This window comes from Fusarium redolens (genome assembly GCF_020744475.1).
Source record: "Fusarium redolens strain MPI-CAGE-AT-0023 chromosome Unknown BKA55scaffold_11, whole genome shotgun sequence".
NCBI classification, from domain to species: Eukaryota; Fungi; Ascomycota; class Sordariomycetes; order Hypocreales; family Nectriaceae; genus Fusarium; species Fusarium redolens.
In genome coordinates, this window is record NW_025763674.1 from 1,486,666 (window position 1) to 1,506,027 (window position 19,362).

General features: G+C 48.2%; 6 protein-coding genes across 6 annotated transcripts; 1 reads left to right on the forward strand and 5 right to left on the reverse strand.

Moving 5' to 3' along the window:
* Positions 1-44: 44 nt before the first annotated feature.
* On the forward strand, positions 45-1,621 carry BKA55DRAFT_692321 (aldehyde dehydrogenase domain-containing protein; the record flags this gene model as incomplete). The annotated part of the gene is made up of 3 exons (XM_046199769.1): positions 45-101; positions 150-219; positions 273-1,621. 3 exons carry the CDS (start codon positions 45-47, stop codon positions 1,619-1,621), a joined length of 1,476 nt encoding a protein of 491 aa, XP_046047744.1.
* Positions 1,622-1,676: 55 nt separating this feature from the next.
* BKA55DRAFT_740044 (uncharacterized protein) lies at positions 1,677-7,307 on the reverse strand (the record flags this gene model as incomplete). The annotated part of the gene is made up of 7 exons (XM_046201434.1): positions 6,795-7,307; positions 5,775-6,740; positions 4,940-5,711; positions 2,624-3,229; positions 2,268-2,571; positions 1,925-2,188; positions 1,677-1,879 (listed from the first exon to the last, which is right to left on the reverse strand). Exons 1-7 carry the CDS (start codon positions 7,202-7,204, stop codon positions 1,677-1,679), a joined length of 3,525 nt encoding a protein of 1,174 aa, XP_046047745.1. The 5' UTR covers positions 7,205-7,307.
* Positions 7,308-7,710: 403 nt separating this feature from the next.
* On the reverse strand, positions 7,711-9,518 carry BKA55DRAFT_740045 (ergosterol biosynthesis ERG4/ERG24). Its single transcript, XM_046201435.1, has 3 exons — positions 9,297-9,518; positions 8,940-9,247; positions 7,711-8,884 (listed from the first exon to the last, which is right to left on the reverse strand). The coding sequence occupies exons 1-3, from the start codon at positions 9,335-9,337 to the stop codon at positions 7,788-7,790; spliced, it is 1,446 nt and encodes a 481-aa protein (XP_046047746.1). The 5' UTR covers positions 9,338-9,518; the 3' UTR covers positions 7,711-7,787.
* Positions 9,519-9,653: 135 nt separating this feature from the next.
* On the reverse strand, positions 9,654-11,589 carry BKA55DRAFT_618753 (RmlC-like cupin domain-containing protein). The gene is made up of 5 exons (XM_046196741.1): positions 11,169-11,589; positions 11,033-11,119; positions 10,919-10,982; positions 10,115-10,872; positions 9,654-10,068 (listed from the first exon to the last, which is right to left on the reverse strand). The coding sequence occupies exons 1-5, from the start codon at positions 11,463-11,465 to the stop codon at positions 9,847-9,849; spliced, it is 1,428 nt and encodes a 475-aa protein (XP_046047747.1). The 5' UTR covers positions 11,466-11,589; the 3' UTR covers positions 9,654-9,846.
* A 272-nt stretch (positions 11,590-11,861) lies between these two features.
* Positions 11,862-13,173, reverse strand: BKA55DRAFT_516072 (uncharacterized protein; the record flags this gene model as incomplete). Its single annotated transcript, XM_046188057.1, has 3 exons — positions 11,862-12,510; positions 12,563-13,034; positions 13,086-13,173. The coding sequence occupies 3 exons, from the start codon at positions 13,171-13,173 to the stop codon at positions 11,862-11,864; spliced, it is 1,209 nt and encodes a 402-aa protein (XP_046047748.1).
* Positions 13,174-13,615: 442 nt separating this feature from the next.
* Positions 13,616-15,004, reverse strand: BKA55DRAFT_595623 (uncharacterized protein; the record flags this gene model as incomplete). The annotated part of the gene is made up of 5 exons (XM_046195829.1): positions 13,616-13,700; positions 13,756-13,882; positions 13,930-14,064; positions 14,117-14,629; positions 14,677-15,004. The coding sequence occupies 5 exons, from the start codon at positions 15,002-15,004 to the stop codon at positions 13,616-13,618; spliced, it is 1,188 nt and encodes a 395-aa protein (XP_046047749.1).
* Positions 15,005-19,362: the final 4,358 nt, after the last annotated feature.

The following is a 19,362-nucleotide window of genomic DNA, read 5'->3' on the forward strand; positions in this document are numbered from 1 at the left end:
TTCACTCAAACACCAAATCCTAGCATCATTCAACTTTTGCAGATATGGGTTCGTTGAATGGAAATGAGGCAATCAAGCCTCTTATGCTAATTGATGGTCAAGTATGAAGCCAACTTCCCGCTGATTGATTGAGGTTCTAACTTTATCAGTTGGTTGGCGCCTCTGATGGAAACACTTTTCCCCTCTTTAACCCAGCGACAGGCGATCGAGTTGCAAATGGTAAACGCACACAATCCTCCCTCTGAGTCTCAGCTAAAACTGTCTTCGTCAAGTCCCCGAAGCCACAAAAGACGATGTCAACAACGCAGTCGCAGCTGCAAAGCGCGCCTTTCCTGCATGGTCTGCCTTGGATCCCGCCAAGCGCGGCGGCTACATGAAGAAACTCGCGGGTCTTATTAGACAACATAATGACGAACTGGCTTTACTCGAAGCAAAGTCTATGGGCCGTCCACTGCCAGAGTTCTTCGAAGGATACGCCGCTGCTGGGAGCTATGAGTACTACGCTGAGGCTTGGCCTCATATCCAAGGCCAGGCGAGTCTCAATACACCAGGCTATGTCACCATGACTCTACGTCAGCCATTTGGTGTTGTCGGTGCTATTATTCCCTGGAATGTGTCTCTCTTGTTCTTTGCGGGAAAAACTGCGCCTGCGCTCATCACTGGTAATACCGTCGTGCTCAAGTCGAGCGAGAAAGCGCCGCTTGGTGCAGCCAAGTTTGCTGAGCTGATCCACGAGGCGGGATTTCCTCCTGGTGTCTTCAACGTCATATCAGGCCATGGCAACCCCTCTGGTGCAGCCCTCTCGTCACACATGGATGTACGAGCAATCTCCTTCACGGGCTCGGGACGCACTGGACGGTTGATTCAGGAAGCAGCTGCCAAGTCCAACCTGAAGAAGGTTATTCTTGAGCTCGGTGGAAAATCGCCTGTTATTATTTTCGATGATGCGGACATTGAACAAGCCGCCAAAGACACCATGCACAGCATCCAGTGGAACAGTGGACAAGTCTGCATGGCCAATTCTCGCGTTTACGTGCAAGACACAATCGCTGAGAAATTCATTGAGGCTAGTAAGAAAGCTCTGGCAGCTGCTAAGCCAGGTGATCCGACGCAAAAGGGCGTTGATCATGGTCCACAAGCAGACAAGACTCAGTATGAGACTGTTCTTTCTTATATCGATGAGGGTAAAAAGACAGGAAAGCTTGTTCAAGGCGGAAAAGGAAGTTATGACAAGACTGGAGGTTTCTTCATTGAACCGACGATCTTCTTGGACACGGCTGAAAATGCCAAGATCATGAAGGAGGAGATCTTTGGGCCTGTTGTTAACATCAATGTCATCAAAACGGAGGAAGAGGCTATCCAGAAGGCGAATGATACAGAGTATGGTCTGTATGCTGCGGTCTACACGAAGAATATTGATCGGGCTATGAGAGTTACTCAACAGCTCAACTCAGGGTACGTCGGGATTAACTGCACCAGTCCCACGACTGCTCGAGATCTTCCATTTGGTGGGTACAAGTCCTCGGGCCAAGGTCGAGAGGGGTACCTTTACAGTATGGATAACTTCTTGGAGGTCAAGAGTGTGATGATGAAGGTGGACGCGGGCGGTTCCAAATTGTAACCCAGGTCATGATAGTTCTCAGTTCAACATGTTCATTTGCTATCAACATATGTGGCTAGGGATACTGGGGATATTGGACGTAGTCGTCGTAGTCGCCGCGAAGTTCAAGCCATTCGAGGATCTCGGCTATGAACCAGATCCAATCTGTTGAGCCGACATGAGGCGTCTTGAGCATGTTGCGGAGTGTTTCTTGGATTTGGTTGTATTTGGTGTTGTAGCCGGGTTCGAGATCTCCAGCGTGGAAGGACTCCTTGAAACCTAGTTCTGTTAGTCCTGGGAAGGTTGAAGAGATGATATACTTACTGAATGCCCGGTCTCGCTCCATCATCTCCATAGAATCAGACTCTTCAAGCCGTTTATCATAGGACAAAGCCTTGTATGCATTGAGCAATCCCGTTCGTTGAAGAAGTGCCCGCTGCGACTTGTTCAATTTATCACTCCGGGCCTGCAAAAGAGCCGTCTCCCAGACTTTTGGCATACCCCAAATATTATCCTGGTCATCATGTTTCGCCATACGCATCGCCTTCATCGGATCATTCCCCTTGTTGATAGCCTCAAGACCCTTGACTAGTCGTACTAGGCAGAATACCATCTTCGATATTCGCAATACCATTCCGTATCTCTCGGAACACAACACTCTTTTTACTAGAGGTGAGTTCATCCGGAAAGAGAATCGCATCATCGACTTCATTGGCTTCGTTGTAGAACATATACGGTAACTCGACTATCTCGGTGTCTTTGCGCATCGTGACTTTCTTGATGCCGATATCGAAGAGCCGGAATTCTGATCTTTCATCGGCGACGGTGTCCCAGAGACTCTTGACGTTCTCGCCGGGTTTAATCTGGCGGGTTCGCATGGTCTTTTTGTTTCGGTGGAGGCTACGAAGGAGAGGTTCCATGTGGACGTACATCTCGCGAGGTGTTCTCATACGCCAGGCGTTACGAAGTTCCTTTCAAATGGTCAGTTTTATCTTCTAGATTTGACGGTGAACTTGCCGCGACGACAATGTTGTACAAGTCCATGTGCGGTTCGCCGGGTACAAAGTCCCAGATAAACACGTCATAGCAATCGTCAAAGCCAAACCTCCACTCTCGAAGAACATCTGTCAACTTCATAAAGTCTGGTCCAACTTCCAAGATGTTGAAGTTACTGCATGAACCGATCGTGGCACAAGAAGTCCAGTTCGACGCTGGGAAAAACTGCCATAGTGTAAGCAAGTGAAGACCAGAAAACTCAGACCAGTTTCTGCAAAGTTGGATGGCATGCTTCAGATCACAATCCTTTGCCATGACGGAGAATTGGAGCCAGCCATCTCGAGACATTGCATTCTCGCTGGTGTGGTTCCAAATGCTCTTTCCGCACATAGTAACCTTTGTCTTTTTTTTTTGGCGCCGAGGTTTCTTGAATTTCTTCTTGACGCCCTGACCCAGTCTCTTTCTCATCTCCTCCTCTGTTTCGATGATTTTCTTATCCGGTTCTTTCAGCTCACGCTCAGTTCTGTGTTTGCCACTGGCTTGCATGGCAAGAAGCTTCTTTTGTCCGATCAGGTTCTGAAGCTCTTCTAATGGTGAGCTGTTGCTAGCAGCATTACTCTTCCCCTTGCTTCCCTTCTTGTTTTTCAGCTTCTTGGTAGGTGCGGGTTATTCTGCAGGTTTGCTTGATGATGCATTAGCTGCATCGGGCTGTTCAGTAGCGGGTTCATTAACTTTCATCCATAAGAAGTGCTTGATCAAGTCGATGTATCGGTGTCTCTGCTCATCTTCCATATCCTCTATAGGATCCCGGGTCTCATCATCTGCATCTTGATTCAGAGCCATGCGTTCTCAGTATGCTTCTTCAAGGAAAGTATCTTCAAGTTTCTGCTCCTCCTTCTTGCGTATCGAGTCCATTCTAGCCTCCATCTGCTTCATGTGACGCTTAAACAGAGCAGCTTCTTGTTTAATCTTCTTCTGCTTCTTTTCACGGTTCGCCTCTTCTTCGTCTTGAACATTACGGACCCAAGAGTACTTTTGCTCTTTCTTATAGAGAACGGCCATGAGTCGTTTCCGGCCCTTCCGAGGGCTACAAGGGCGATGTGGCGGTGACTGACGAGCTTATCGATATATGCCTGATGGCCATAGTCGTAGCTGATAGAGTAGAAGTGCGCATGGTGCTTTCTGCGTGCTTCGATGACTCGATTAAGAGTGTCTCACTTGACGTGGAGATGATCGACGATTTCTTCCATCTCCTTGCTGTCACTGACAGAGTTGAACTCGTCGTTGGCCAATGGTATATGTGTCTCAGCAAGTTAGGTTGGAAGTTCTTTGTCGAGAGCTTCAAGCTGTGGATTTCGCCTTTTGTATCCGATATACAGTCCATGTGCTTGTCTTGCATACAAGAGACAAAACGCAAATCGCAGTGCTCTCATCGAGTCTGTTAGTTTCATAAATGGCATCTAACTTGTGTCTGGTCTCACCTGGTACTGCGGCTCAATTGGAGCCATGGAAACTGAGGACTTTTGCTGATAATCCGTGATTTAGGACTTGAGACTGTGAATCTCAGGTTGTTGGTTTTCAGCTCCTGGACTGGTGACATATAAGACGCGATAAGATAAGACGATGTGGCTGACTAACAAGTCTTTCGGCACTTTCGTCATTACTGACGCGGGACAGCTTGGCGAGATGGTTGTTGCGGGAGATCGATTTCTGCCCAGGCGGAGCGAGTGATTTATTCCACGACTTGGAGACCCTTTTCTGCTTGTTATCTACCTTTGGGATCTGCCTTGTTACCGCACAGGATCCAAAGTAAGAGTCGTCACAATCGCTTCCCAGTCCAACGTAAGTAAAATCCTTACCCCTGGCTTTATTTATCTCCCCACCTCTATTAACGATTTTGAGCTGCTACACGAGTGATTTCATCTTTGCAATCTGGGTCCAGCGTTTCCAATGCACTATGACTTGGGCTCTGTTAATGTCGGTCTTTTCTTGTTACGTGAGGAAAAAGTCCAGATCACTTTACAAGAACCGATAGCACTTCCATCCCTATGTCTTTAATCAGTCTATTCAGAATTAAGTGAAGTCAGGTTTTGGTTCATGGATGAGTACAAGATACTAGTTTGCTGTTAATACCTCTTGAAGTCAGTCACCATTTACCTTCAAGATCTTGACTGGTGAGGCCATCATCACGAGAGCAGGAGGAGAAGGTATCACAAACTCAAATGGTTCACGGATAATAAAATGGATGCCGCATAGGTCGCTCAGCTGGATATATGAACTTCCGAGGCTCAATGGCCCTGCAAAAGAGTCTCGTCAAGTTTCTGACTATGAAGAACGATATACATTCAAACTGTTATATGTCGCTTTACTAGCGCTCCAAATCTTACGAGTCTTTTGGGGTATTGGATGGACGCTTCCTGCCAAGAGAGATTCCACCCAGATATCAAGCACCTCCCACTCATTGCACCAATCCAGCATGTTATCCTCAATGACATGAATAAAACAATCCGCTGCTTGTAACATAGCGCAAACCTCCTTTACAACACATTTGCGAACAAACGGCATACTATCTTTTGCTCGGTGGAGCCCCTTCATTGGACTGGCGTATAGTAATGACAGTTGGATCGCTTTCTTGGTATATTCAACGATGCCGTTGACTTGCTTCATATCTTCCGTTTCGAAGATACGATCGAGAGAATCTTCAATACTTGACGAAAGATATTTAACAACCTTAAGCCGCCGGGAAAAGAAGTTTTGGAAACTGTCGTTGAGCGCGTCTTCCAAAGGAACCCATTCTTCGAAATCGTCTTGGTCAACATCGAATCTATGCTTGATCGAATATCTCAATGCAAGAGCGCTTGCCTCGCCAGGCCCATCGCTAGAACAAAGAGTCCACTCTAGCCCTTCCAATAGCCTGTCAATAAAAGAGCGGTAACGCCATGATGGTTGGCAGGAATAGGATCTGAAAAGATCCCCAACTACATTGGCCTGGGGCTGATCGAAGGGATTGTCTTGCGAGGCAGATAATGAAGAACTGAAAAGGGTGTAGAAATCGTCTGGGAAGAGACTATCGAAGCCAAATTGTAAAATATATAGCAAATACGTAATAGCAGAGCTTAGAATGGACAAATTAGCATCCAGAGACAGAGGAGAGTGCAAGATGATCCAATATACTTACCTTCCATTAGATGATTTCTGAGCCGGGTCAATCCCCTGTGCCAGGACGAATTCGAAGAGCTGCCGCAGGCCATAGAAAGTACTCTCTGCTAGCCTTCGCTCTTCGTCTGAGTATTTTGGTCCCCACCTCTCTTGTGGATCTGCATCTGCAAATCTAAAATGCAAGTTAAATACAACATTAAGTATCTCAGTAGCAATTAGACTGAGTAAATTTTCGCCGTCCATGGATACAGCGGAGGGAGATACGTCTTTAGCGCGGATGATTAACTCTGCGGCGTGTGCATCCCCTGACTTGATGGCGTTGATGATTGCAGAGTCACTAGGAAGAATTTGAAGCGGCCAGAGGGTAACCTTCGGGGCTTCTCTAATGATCATTGATCTTAGGTGCTGAACCTTCACCCCGCACCTGAGTCGAAGGAGCCAGGGGGATGGGATAACGATGCACCCTGTAAGAATGTGCGTGAGATCTTCCCCCATGTAAATTTCGCTGACAGAGACTAGCGTCCTACCAAACCAGGACAGCTGTTCACTGCGATGAATGAGCCGCCTCCTACGCTGGACGGACCGTTGCATAATACGGGGATCATTGTTCTTGATGCACTCTTCTCTTCTATGTGATGGCTCCGGTTCAGAGCCACCTCGTCCCAGGGAATGTGACGCTTCATTGGACCTGAAGCTGGATCGATCGTCTCCATATCGTTGTGATATCTGCTGAAGAAGACTTGAAGTAATACCTGCCGCCTCATTTTGCAAAGACAACTGTATCATTTCGCGAGTCTTTTCCATGACTGCAGTCATATTGTCGGCATTTTTATGGAGTAGAGTCTCCATTACCGCTTCTTGAGTCTCGTGTGACCGATCGACTTTTAGAGACAAAGTTGACATCATTGCAGAAAGGTTATTAGCAGCGGTTTCCAACCTGTCTAAACTATTTCTGGACTCAATGCGAGTCTGAGACAGGTCTCGTCTTTATAGTTCATCAGCGCTAAAAGGCACGTTCCTTTGAAGAGGTTATACTCACGATAGACCTGTCATAAGACTGACGATCAGTTCATTCTTCAGCACCGCCAACCGTGCTTGTAGAGCCTGGATTTCGCCATTTTTCAGCATATTCCGTACTGCATGCCTAATGCTTTTCCAGGTATGGCCTTTTGTATTCTTCTTGAGTCCCTGAAGGACCCCTAGGAGTCGAGTAGATATTGCCCTACAGGCATCACATATTGAGGCTAGCTCCTGACTGGGGGGCATTTCACTGTCGAGTTGTTTAATCAAAGTCGCGAAATGATTCGTCACCAGCTCTGCGTCGACATTTTCATCTAAAGCTCCTGCTACCGAGCTGTACAGTTCGGTGGTTTTTGAAACCAGCTTGGCACTGAAGTCGAGAAGTTGTGCTATAGTGCCTGTGAGGCCAATTATCGCCAGGGCTTCCATGGTGATTATTATTCGCAGTGACCAAGTGTGCTTTGCTGAAGTTATAATGATTCTAAGAGCCTTTGACGACGTGATGAGGAGAAGTGAAGGTTGGTCATATTGGCGCAGCAGCGAAAGTCAGCCTAAGGCTGACTGGTGTCCATATAAAAACACCCATTTTGTTACATAACCTATCATGACAGCCACGAATTGCATAAAGCCCGCCTCGCAATCCACACTAGTCTTGATTGCGATGCAATCCCGCATTTAAACGGAGATCTCACAGCCGCTTTTCATTTTTGCCATGTCACATATCTAGTTAAGATCTGCATACATGCACAAATTAACTTCTAGTACAAAACAGTGCCTCGCCTTGTACTAATTGTACTATAGACAAGAGTGCCGCTGCTTATATTAGCCTTTAGATATATTTAATTATAACCTTTTATTCCCTCTATATATAATAATAGTATAGAGAAGCTCTAGTTAGGCTATAGTAACGGTAGGCAGCTAATAAATGTGTATTCACCAGACACTTCAGAGATTTCATATTGATGTAGCTATTTGAACTTGTCCCGCCTTGTTGCCGGTATGGTTATAGACTTTAATACACACCAGGTAAGATCCTGTACCTAACCTTGTTTTTATACTCATCCCAATCCTTGCCATACTTCTCAGTGCAAGCTGCATCATCTCTCCTTTCCCGATGAATAAGCAAGAATCCAAACCAAGCCGAGTAAAAGTACGTAAACAGCATACCCCAAGGCGCAGCGCCATCCGGAGTCACCAAGCGACCATCGAGCATCTTGACGACCTCGTTTCCAGCTACAGCACTTCCAGCTGGCAGTATCACATAACCAGCGAACTTGGTAGGCAGCGAAAAGGGAAGAGACTGAAGCCAGTCGCCAAAGTAGTTGATGTGACGAGCCATTCCCCACCATCCGCCGGTTAGAAGCTTGGTTCCTCTCTTGGTCTGGATGAAGGTCATGTTTGCAAAGGCAGGGTGATTTGGGTCTTTGCGGAAGAGAGCCTTTTGGTTGTTGGAGGATCGGAAGATGTACAGTCCGATGGCAAAGACAGTGGCGATAGCGGAAACACCAATAGGTCCCAGATGAACGGGATATACAGAGAGGTAACGGCACTGAGTTGAGTAAAGGAAAGGTACCCAGACCATGTTACCCCAGGTAAGCATGAATCCGAGGCCATCTTGGGTGATGTCCATCATGCCCAAGAGTCCAAGTTCTGAGTACTGGCCCTCAAGAACGTAGTAAGCTTGCACCGAAGCGATGACCAAGATACTGTCAGAAACATAACCGTAGTTTCGATACTGCTGGGCAATAAAGGCGCAGTTGAACAAGGTCCAGCCTGTAAGAGCAGTCCGCATCTCCAACCAAGACTTGATGTCGATCTCGCCGAAAATGGGAAAGGTGACGCGAGGGTTGAGCTCGCGGCCGATGAAGAAGTCGTAGATAATGCGTCCGGTATGTCCACCTCTAGCCAGCTCGCGCAGCTCATCATTACCCTTCTTGACGGAGAAACTGCTGATGTAAACGTAGAGTGAGACGATGAATGTAAGGACGGTGCTTGTAGTGAGAAGTTGGAGGTAGTTGTCGGTCATGAAGGTCCAGACTGGAAATTCGGCTCCGTAGATGTAAGTTCCAACAGCGCAAGCGACCAATTGCACAACACTGGAAGAAAAGGCTGCGTGGCTGTCAGTTTCAATGCCCAATTGACCAGGCGTGAAAGAAAGACCTACAATTAAAGCGATACTTCAGAGCCTTACCCGACTCCCTCAATTTCGTCCCATAAACCTCCCGAGCAGGCAAAGCGCGATAAAGCACAAGACTCAAAAAGTAATAAGCAAAAAGCCAACCCGTGACCTCCCAGCTCATGAATCCCCAGATGCCTTCTTTAGGCCAGGGCGTTTGTTCCTTGAACTTTTGCCATGTCAATGTCCTTGGCTCAAGGAGAGCGGGGGCAGGACATCCTGAAACATCGTTGCAGCCGAGATAGAGAAGTTGCATGAGAATTGGGAGACCAAAGACGATGCCTGTGGCGCCGATACTGTTGAGGGTCAGTGGTGAAGGGAGAGAGGGTGATTGAGGGCACTCACGGGCCACCGAATTCGTATTCAGGTGTTTTTGGGGCCTTCATTTTGAGGGATGAAAGCTGGCTGATTGTCGGGCTCAGTGAGTGGGTGAGTTGAGTGAGTGTAGGAACTTGGAGCTTGTGATCAATAAGGAAAAGTGACCATGTTGTTGCTTTTATTGATCTAGAAATCTCATCAATTGATGTATCGACCCATTCTCAAGCCAACGGAACAGTTCAACCCGGCCCACAGCGATTAAAGATATCCGAAACAAATCATCAGTGATTGGATACAGAGGTTACATGGTGGAGCACAGTCACTCTCCCCATACGAATACGGACCCGAAGAATAAATCAAAATAACACGGACACATCCCACGATGAAATTGCAGAGAGAGTCCTTTTATATTGTCAACCCCGGAGGCCGAGGAAGCCTTGAGCATTTTAACCGCTAAAAATACCCCAGAAAATAGTGGATCAATATCATGCCTTAAAAAATTGCCGAATCCAATCAAAACATTCCATTTGCAATTGACTTTCTACCGTAGCATTTCCTCACTGAGAACCCCCACGATTTATAGGGTCTTCTTCCCCAAGATCTCATTAATCTCATCAAGGTGCTCAGAAAAGTTATCAACCAAGTTATCCCACATCTTGGGTTCGTGCTCGTGCTTCTTATCGCTGTTCCATGCCCAATCGGTGATGGTCAATTGTCTGCAGCTCTCAAACATGAATGCTACTGCGCCCTTGGAGATTTGCATCTGAGGCGGGGGTTGAGCTGATGCTGCTTTGAACTCCTACGAATTGTTAGTATATGGTAATGGTGATGAGACGGGGACTTACTTCGTATGCTACACCGTGAGGGACCCAGCCGCACTCGAATGAAACACCGCCTGGCTGGAACTCATCAGATCGTCCTGCATACTCTCCGTAAATAAGACCCATCAGTTCAGAAGCTGCGTTGCGATGGTAATAAGGTGGTCGGTATGTATGCGACGCGACATCCCAACGGGGAGAAAATATTAGAAAGTCCGCCAAAGGAGCATTCGCATCCCGAGAAGCAGCCGTCAAAACACAAAAGATGGAAGGATCAATGTGATCAACAGAGATGGATCCAACATTGACAAACTTGGTAAGGTCGTACTTGTAAGGCGCATAGTTACCATGCCAAGCGACAACATCAAAGGGGCAATGGTTCTGCGTGCTCTTAAAGAAGCGCCCACCAAGCTTATAAACAATCTCCCACGGATCATCACGAGTAACAGTATAACTCGCCTTGGGATACAAAAAGTCTCTCGCGTTAGCAAGACCATTTGATCCAAGAGGGCCGAGCTCAGGAAGCTCAAAGTGCGAACCCCAGACTTCGAGGATATATCCTCTAGTTGGGCCCTCGACAGAGACTCTGAAGCGTTGACCGCGCTGGATGACGCAGATCTCACCGGGCTGGACGTATAGATTGCCGAATTCGGTTTGGATGTCGAGATTGCCTTGCTGGGCGATGATGAGGAAGTCTCCGTCTGAGTTGACAAAGGCGCGCTTCTCCATGCTCTTTGTGGCGGAGAAGATGTGTGTTGCGAGGCCTTCTCGGAGGGTTGGGTCGCCTGGAGCTTGTTAGAGGTGTTGGGCGAGGGGTGAGAGGGGGATTACCTGAGCCGGCGATTGTGCGGAGGCCAGAAATGAAGTCGGTGCCTTCGGAAATGTCGAAGGGGAGCTTTGGAGATCAGTTGATGGTAATCAAGAGTTGGGACATTATTTACATACCCAAGCCAGCTGTGTTGGTGAGATTCTCACTGCAGGGTTCAGAGGCAGAAAGCAACTCTCCGTCCCTTCAACCTTGGGCATATCGGTCTACCAGAAGTTAGCAATAACAATTGCAGGCAGTACCATCAACACTTACAAATCCCTGATGAGCAACAGCGGGTCTCGCTCGGTACAACCACGAATTCTTATTAGCCTGACGAGAAGCGCCAAACGAAGTCGTCATCTGTTCAGCATACAGCCCAAACCTAACACATCTGGGACTATTCTGTCCCTTGGGAATAGTTCCAGGAATAGCTTCTGATTCATGATGATTGTTGAAGCCAGAAAGGTACGTATAAGGATCATTCTTTCGAACTGCAAAGGAAGGGACACTTCCATCCTTTTGGGTCTCAGCCCAGTGAAAGATGTTCTGATAATCCTCTGATGGCGCCATAGTGTAGTGAAGTGAACAAGATCCGGGAATGGCGGGAAAAGGTTCAGCATGTCTTTATATAAATCACTTGACAAGGTGCATTCACCCCGCTCCTTGGCTTCCCCATCGGCGGCAGTTGGCCCGCGGCTAGTGGATGGTGTGCAAAGTCAAGAAAATAGTGGGAATTTGGGATCCACGATCTACGTAATCCATGCTGACTATTCGATCAGTCAGACGGAACTTTATGGTTGCAAGTGGAGACGTCGGATATAGGTACAGTACGTTGAACGGTGTCGGATATAGACAATCTTGATACATCAGTTTTATAGGACGGCTTCATTAATAGTGTCTGTGAATTTGAGGTCGGATGACTGTAGATCGCTACTGCAGTCATCTTCATGCATTAGGTGGTTGCATCTATATGCTGTAGTCATCTGTGTAATGCCCAGTCAGATAATCATAATCCGCATTCAACGACATTTCACTAGCCTCTAGGATCCAATACCCAACACCAGGATTCTGCAAGTGGTGTGGAGGTTTCGGATAGCTATCAACATAGGGCAGCTGTATGACCTCAACCCTGGCCCGTGGAAGATCATGTGCATCATTGCCACCATCCTCGGCATTGGCGAGCTCACGCCAAAACTGGCTGTAGGTAATCTGCTTGCCCGTCGTTTCGCTTCGCATCTGATGCCAGGAGATGCGTGAGAACCATTCCATGGGAATGGCAAAAGCGCACTCTTCGATCTGATGCATTGCTCGCGCCAAGCTGTCGAATGACTCGATCAATTCATCTGGATCAGGATCGCGAGTATCTACGCCGCTCCATTCCATAGAGACGTAGAGACGCCTGAGATTTGGGAATCCGGGAGAATGGGAGCCAGGACGGACAAGGTTAAGGGCATCCTCGAGAACATTGTCTTTGTTAATGGGGTATTTGATCTCGAGGGCGGTAATCGTGCTAATGTGGTTATGCGTTATGAGCGATGGCAGCTCAATGATTGTTGCTTCGCCGGAAAGAATGATGGTGTTTGTTGAGTATAGAAGATCAATCGTCTCTGCGTAGCTGTCCATAATGTCAATCAGTGCTCATTGACAGATAGAGAATGTTGGCATACTTTTGACGACAAGACTGCAGCCAACCCATAATCCCAATATTCTCAGGCGGTGGCTTCGGGACATTAATCGGATCACAACAGCGATCAATCCAAGGACCTGGGTTAAGGCCACCGCGCGTCATGGGACCCAGCTCTGGATCATACTTTCGAACGCAGATACATCCATTCCACGACCAAAGTTTTCTCTCTGCATCATCTGAATCGAGAGCTTGAGCGTCAAAATTGAGATGCATGTGAAGGCGCTTGCCTCCGAATGCCAATCGAAGGATATCGCGTCTTAGATTGGCAGGGATCTTGAACCAGCGAGATTGTTGAAAGACTGCAGCTGGTCGCTGCTGACTCTCATCGCCATCTCTGAACCCTGTTGGTGTAAGAGCCCGAGGTCGGGTAGAGGGTAGCTTCGGAATCTGTTCTCTATAATCTCGCCAGTCGCGTTCAGGTCCGAAATCTGGTGAAAGAGCTGGACCTGGAGCTGTTCGAATATTAGTTCATGCCGTAGATACTAAAGCGGTAGGGTTAATACAATATGAACCAGGTGAGTAGCCTCCGCTCAGAGAAAAATCAGGCGATGGGAAATCGACCGGTGACGGTATAGGACTCGAAGGCGCCATGTTTGGGTGAGATGTTAAGAATGAGTGAGACGGTGATGGAGATGAATGGCATAATTAGCTTGCTAGTCACGTGAAGGAAAGGCTCGATCCTTCAGACTCAGCTACGGCAAGAATCCACTCAATTGTTGGGTAAGGACTGGGGTTTGTCAATTTGTTCAAGGTGTTTTTGCGGTGTTGGGTCTTTTTTTATGTTTTCTGCAGGGTATTTAGTGTCATGTTGGCGTATTACTCAACCCGTCACTAGACTCGGCTCCAGCCAACAACAAGATCAAGCTGATTCTTTTTATCACGACCCTTACACATGACAAATTTTACACATTTCTTCGAGTCAAATGGATTTAGAAAGTGCCAGAATTTGGCTCTGAGATGCCCGGTAATACTGTATTAATGTTCACACGATAGATGCTATTCTATTCAACTGCTCCCCAGAACCTCGCAGCGATTAAGGCTTCAGCCCCAACTTGCCCTTGAGACGGCTAAAGTCCTCAGCGACACCGTTCTTAGACCAGTCAAACTGATCCAGGTACCTATTAAATCTTGATTAGGAACGGAATCCCTCATCGTATCGGAAGGAAGACTTACATCATGAAAGAAAAGAGTGCCAATGAGTCAGCGTTCTTGGTGGCCAGCTTAGGACCGGACCAAGGGCTTGTGTTGCCATTCTTGTCCTTGTAAGTGCGCGCCAAGTTCATGATCCAGCGAAGTCCATCTGGCAATAGTTAGTATGTTTCTGCGAGTGATCGTTCTTGAACTTACAAGCTCCCTGCTTTCTTTGGCCCTTCTGAGCGAGTTCTTGATCCGAAGGAGGGCGGGTGTAGTATTCAACCTGGTTGTTCTTGTCCTTGTATCTCAAGTAACCCTTCTCGCTGACAGCAATTTGATCCTGGATGACTAGGGAGTGTTAGAAGTGGCAGGGAAGCTGATGGTAAGAAGGATAACGTACTGTGTTTCAGGTTGTTGCCTTGAACTCCACCGAACCAATGCATGAGCTCGTGGTAAAGCTGAGTAGGGTTAGATACCCAGTTGGTCATGATGTGATCACCCTGCGCAGCAGAAGACTTGTACTGTCGAGGCGTGATGCGCGCCTTTCCAGCATCGGACGTCATCTTAGGACAAATGATCAAGAGGTCGTCCCTTGACGAGATGAGAGCCTCGCGGTTGCCAATGCAGTGTCCAACAGAAGCTTCCTTAGTCTTTCTGAAGTCCCAGCGGTTGGCGTGATAGAAAGCACCTGCGATGGTACCGCCGTTTTGGATGTAGCCTCGCACGGCTGGCTGGTCCTTGACCTTACCAACACCGGGCTCAGGCTCTTGATCGACGTCGTACCATTTAAATACAGCATCGCCGCAGACAATCATGGGTTTTGCGTTGGGTCTCTGGGAGAGAATTGGGCTGAAACCTTTAGCTGGGTTGTTCTGTGATGAGGGTAGAGTGTTGGCCGTCTTGGCGTAGATGTCTTCTAGAATTAGCAAAGCCGCCCACGTTGGAAAATATACAACATACCTCTCAAGTCCTCGATGTACTTCTGAGTCTCAGCGTTATGGCCCTTGTAGTTGGGCATAAGTCCAAAGATGCTATTAGCCGCTGACGAAATTCTTGCCCACTTGACAGCACCGTCAGGATCAGAGTTTCGGTCCGGCATCTTTGCAAGAAGAAACTCAAGACTGGTTCTAGCAGCCTCAGCAAGATCAATCGACTGCGTCAAAGCATCCTTGATGTCATTCTCAAAACCGTTGCAGCTGGGGTCAATCTCCCAAGGATCCAGCGATGCATCAACAGCAAGCGCAGAGCTGGAAAGACCAGCTGCCAGCAAAAAGCTGGACAAACGCATGATAGGCAAAAAGAAGTAGAATACAGTAAAGAGTGACTGGTGTTCAAACGAGTGACTTGGTTCGGGTAGAACGCGAAAAGGAGCGAATGACTGAAGGACAGACAAGCAGAAACGAATGGAACCTGATAATGTATGTATACCTATTACATTTACTGAAATGGTAGAGGCAGTGTCTCATCCTTGAATGTTTATCTCGATCCATGTTGCCCCTGCAGTAAATTGGCATAAGCTGAGCATCCACTATCCAAGATGACACCCCACAAATCAGCACTGGGGGTTTCATCCTTTGATCCTACGCTGATTGACGAGTCTCAGAGTCGTCATAACAAAAAAGAATGGACCATTATGAGATTTGAGCATCGGTCAGACCGGATGATAAGTCGTCGCAGGCTCAGCCTCGATTATCCCCTTGAATTTTATGCGACACTCCACAGTTTATCAAGATTAGTGTGTTGATGAACCAACGATCAGTAGACGGAGAATAAGACTCCCCACATTCCGTGCCGTTGTGCATTTCGCTTGTTGCCGATCCTTGGGCTTGGTGTCGCTGTGCCTCACAAGGCAATTATCGGCAGATATTTTCGCATGTCAAGACATGGGATAAATAAATCGGGTTCTTAGGCTACGCCACTGGCGAGCGAAGGATTTACGGTTATCTGACATCATGTGTAGCGAAAAAATGACAGATCTCAGTCGTGATCATTGAAAGAATCTGCAGGTTTGGCCCTCAAACATATATTAGTAAACGTTACGATTCTTGACAGATGAAGTACTTGAAAAAGATAAATGGACCGGGTAGTAAGTGATAAGCAAAGGATTCCCTTCTCCGACGGATTGACATGAGCGCTCCATAAAACCATCTCCATAGGAGCAATGCCGTACACAGACCCAATAAGCACAACGTAACTCCGAGATAAAATTCTCAATGCAACACAAAATATCGACGATCAACTCTGCCTTGCCAGGTTCCAGATCCAACTCAATTTCACCAAGTCCTTACTGTTACATTCTCAAATCTACAAGCAATGCACGGCCCAAATCTCTCAACAAGGCTGAGCATCAGCAGCTCCACCACGTTTCAAGTAAGTTAATTAAGCTGACATGTTTCAAGGATCAATAGATTAAGCTCCACTGCCATCTTGTACAGCCATGACGGGTATATTCGCATGGTACATTCATTTCATGAAAAGGCAACCCAACGCCTCTCCTCCAACATTGGCCTTTCGTTTTACGGACACTCTTTCACTCGTTTGTATTGGACTATACTGGTGACTACACTCATTCGTTCGTTTATGCTGGTATAGTCGTTCACTCTTTTATTTTCACATTCGTTACATAATGCAGCAGCCTTGGAAGTTGCGCGTTCTTGCGCTATGTCTTGCGACTTCATTGTCAGGCGTTTCTGCCCAGGACCTTTCTACAACGACAGGCACCGAGACCTCGACGGATTTGGGTTTCGTAGCGCCTTCAACTGAGGTTGCTCTTCCCGAGACAACCTCTTCGGAGCCTTTCATTGACCAGGCTCCTTCGTCTGCTACCTCCGAGGCTCAAGTAGAGATCCCTACCACTTCTAAGGATGAGGAGACTCAGATCAATGTTGCTCCTGCTTCAACTGAAGAGAGCAGCCAGGCTGCAGAGCCTACAACAAACCTTGCTCCACCAGCTGGAACAACAGGGTCTGCTGGCCTTGGTGTTGAGACATCTTCTCAGCCTGAGCAGTTGCCTGATACTGCCACCACCAACAACGACATCCCCGTTAACACCGCCACTGGTCACCCCGTGTTTCCTGACCCCAGTACTCAAAAGACTAAGCCTGGTACCCAGTCCACTGACGCTGCTCCCATGGACCAGACCACAACAGAGCTTCCCGGTACGCCTTCTGAGGCTACTACCGACGCTACTGATGCTGTCACCGATATCCAGCCTCCTATCGTCTCTACCGAGTCGACTGAGGCTGTTGAGCCTACCACTCAGCTCCCAGTCCCAGAGGCCACCACTGAGACCTCTGCGGCTGCTCGGCCTACCACCGACAACGCACCTGAGGTCTCGAGTGATTCTGCTCCCGCTCCCGCTATTGAGTCTACTACCGAGGTGAAGGCGCCTGAAGCTTCCACTTCTGGGGAGGTTCAGGTCCCTGCAGAGTCCACCACCGAGAAGGCTGAGCCCACGACTGAGGAGAAGCCCGAACCTACCACTGATTCCAAGGAGGTTGAGAAGCCTACCACTGAGGCTCCTGGTCCCAAGCCCACTACTGAGGATGGTCCAAACGAGCCAACTACCAAGAACGAGCCTGGTCAGACCGGTGCTCCCAATGAGCCCGAGAAGACTACTGCCCCTCCCAAGCCTACCACCACCGAGGACGGCATCGTCACTGGTTCCAACGGCGCTGTTGTGACTTACGTCCCTGAGCAGGACAAGGACTTCTCCGACTTCACTGGTACCACCACTACTACTGATGATGGTGGCGCTGCTATCGTCATCTTCCCTGGCGGTTGGTTCTGGAAGCCCTCTGGCAACCTCCCTGCTGGTATCCTGCCACCTCCTCCTGGTACTAACCCCGCTGGAGCTGTCGGTGGTGCTCCTGGTGGTGGTGGTGAAGGTGAGGGAGAAGGCGAGGATGACAAGAACGAGACAAAGAAGGAGGATGAGGAGCAATCCACCAAGGAGGAGGAGAAGTCAACCGCTGAGCCCTCTACTGCTGAGACAACTGCCAAGACCACTGAGGCTACCACTACTACCGAGGCTTGCTCGGCTGTTGAGATCGAGGACTGCACCAGGACCATCTCGTACTACACCACCGATGGAACCCTCACTCACACCGAGTTTGGTGACTGCCCTACCGTCGCCAGCTGCGCAACTGGTACCCAAGCCACTTCCACCGAGACAGTATCTGCTGAAGCCGAGGAAGGGGAGGAGCTCGACATCGAAGAGCTTGACAGCGATATCCCTGATGACTTTGACTCTGAGCCTGATGAGGAGACTGTCGAGGCTCTTGAGGATGCTTTGGATGAGGGACTTGGTGTTGGTGCGACCACTACCGAGGACCCTACTGCTTCGTCAACTGGTACTGAGACCACTGGCGAGGCTACTTCTACTGAAGCTGAGACTACCAGTGAGGCCAAGACTGAGGAGACTACTTCTTCAGAGGCTACCACTGAGCGTACTACTACCATTCCCAGCACTCTCATTACCACTACCCGCAACACTGAGTCCTCCAACGAGTCTTCTGGTACCACCTCGGACGGTACTACAACCGAGCTCACCTCTTCCGACATGATCACCTCTACCACTGCTACTACCACCATGCGCACTTACTACCCCTGCATTCCTCATGGCGGTCCTCGTGTCGAGACTCCTTACTGTAACTGCGAGACCACCAGCGATGGTAAGCAATACGTCGTCACAGCATCCATGATCTCAGGTCAATGCGCAGACTACACCGAGTTCCCTATGAGCATGTACACCACTGCCCCTCCTGCCCCGGAGCCTACTGTCTTCAAGGAGCCATTTACCCGTACCGACGGAGGTACTGTTCTTGTTTATGAGTCATACTCACTTAGCTACTTCGCCGTCAACACCATCAAGGTCACCGCCACCGTTGGTCTCGGCGAAGCATCTACTGTGTCAACTCCCCTCCCTACAGCCACGAACTGGAACGGCGATGGATCAAGTATCTGCAGCAGCGGTGACAAGAACGTCCGCAACGCTGTTGCTGGTGCTTGCGAGGCTGCGTTGAACAAGTTTGAGGATGACACTTTGTACACTAACTATGTTTCTCGTTATGAGCGCATGGGAAGTATTCTCAAGGTCCTCACTTTCGGAAAGGCTGGCTGCACTGTTCAGTTCTCTTGTGATGACTATGGTATTGGAATGAAGGGCAAGGACATCAAGGATCTGTAAGTTGACTCGACTCTCATGTGTGTGAGATTAATACTAACTTTGTAACAGGCGCCGACAACAAGAGGGCTTGACACGCTGCGGCAACATTGACTTGTCCAACTCGTGTAAGATTCACATTGACTACTGTACTGAGTGTCACCATGACGGTTAGAGAAGATATCTAGTATATAATTACTTAATAGACACATTTGTCTCATTGTAGAAACACCGTACTCACATTCTGTCCTCAATGGTTCATAGTAATCCTGGTTAAGCATGTAGATTTACTATTCTCATCTCTGCGAGGTGTCCCCGTTAAATCATCACCCCAGTTAAGTATAGTATAGTACAATATAAAGATCTTATTACAGAAGAAGAAAATAACTGACTAGACTGTCTTTTGGCAGAAAGTAGCTTTCTGGCATAGTCTCCAAGTTCTGTGTAGTGATTAAAGCTCTCAGCCATAGGTCTCAACTATG

What these genes read in the sequence shown, in the direction of transcription:
- BKA55DRAFT_618753 (XM_046196741.1), bottom strand. Translation starts at nt 11,465, where the DNA reads ATGGCGCCATCAGAGGATTATCAGAACATCTTTCACTGGGCTGAGACC. An exon ending in CTGTTGCTCATCAGGGATTT is followed by an intron (nt 11,120 to 11,168) that starts GTAAGTGTTGAT and finishes AACTTCTGGTAG; the next exon opens with ACCGATATGCCCAAGGTTGA. An exon ending in CCGCACAATCGCCGGCTCAG is followed by an intron (nt 10,873 to 10,918) that starts GTAATCCCCCTC and finishes AACAAGCTCCAG; the next exon opens with GCGACCCAACCCTCCGAGAA.
- BKA55DRAFT_740045 (XM_046201435.1), bottom strand. Translation starts at nt 9,337, where the DNA reads ATGAAGGCCCCAAAAACACCTGAATACGAATTCGGTGGCCC. An exon ending in GAATACGAATTCGGTGGCCC is followed by an intron (nt 9,248 to 9,296) that starts GTGAGTGCCCTC and finishes GACCCTCAACAG; the next exon opens with TATCGGCGCCACAGGCATCG. An exon ending in TCTGAAGTATCGCTTTAATT is followed by an intron (nt 8,885 to 8,939) that starts GTAGGTCTTTCT and finishes ACAGCCACGCAG; the next exon opens with CCTTTTCTTCCAGTGTTGTG.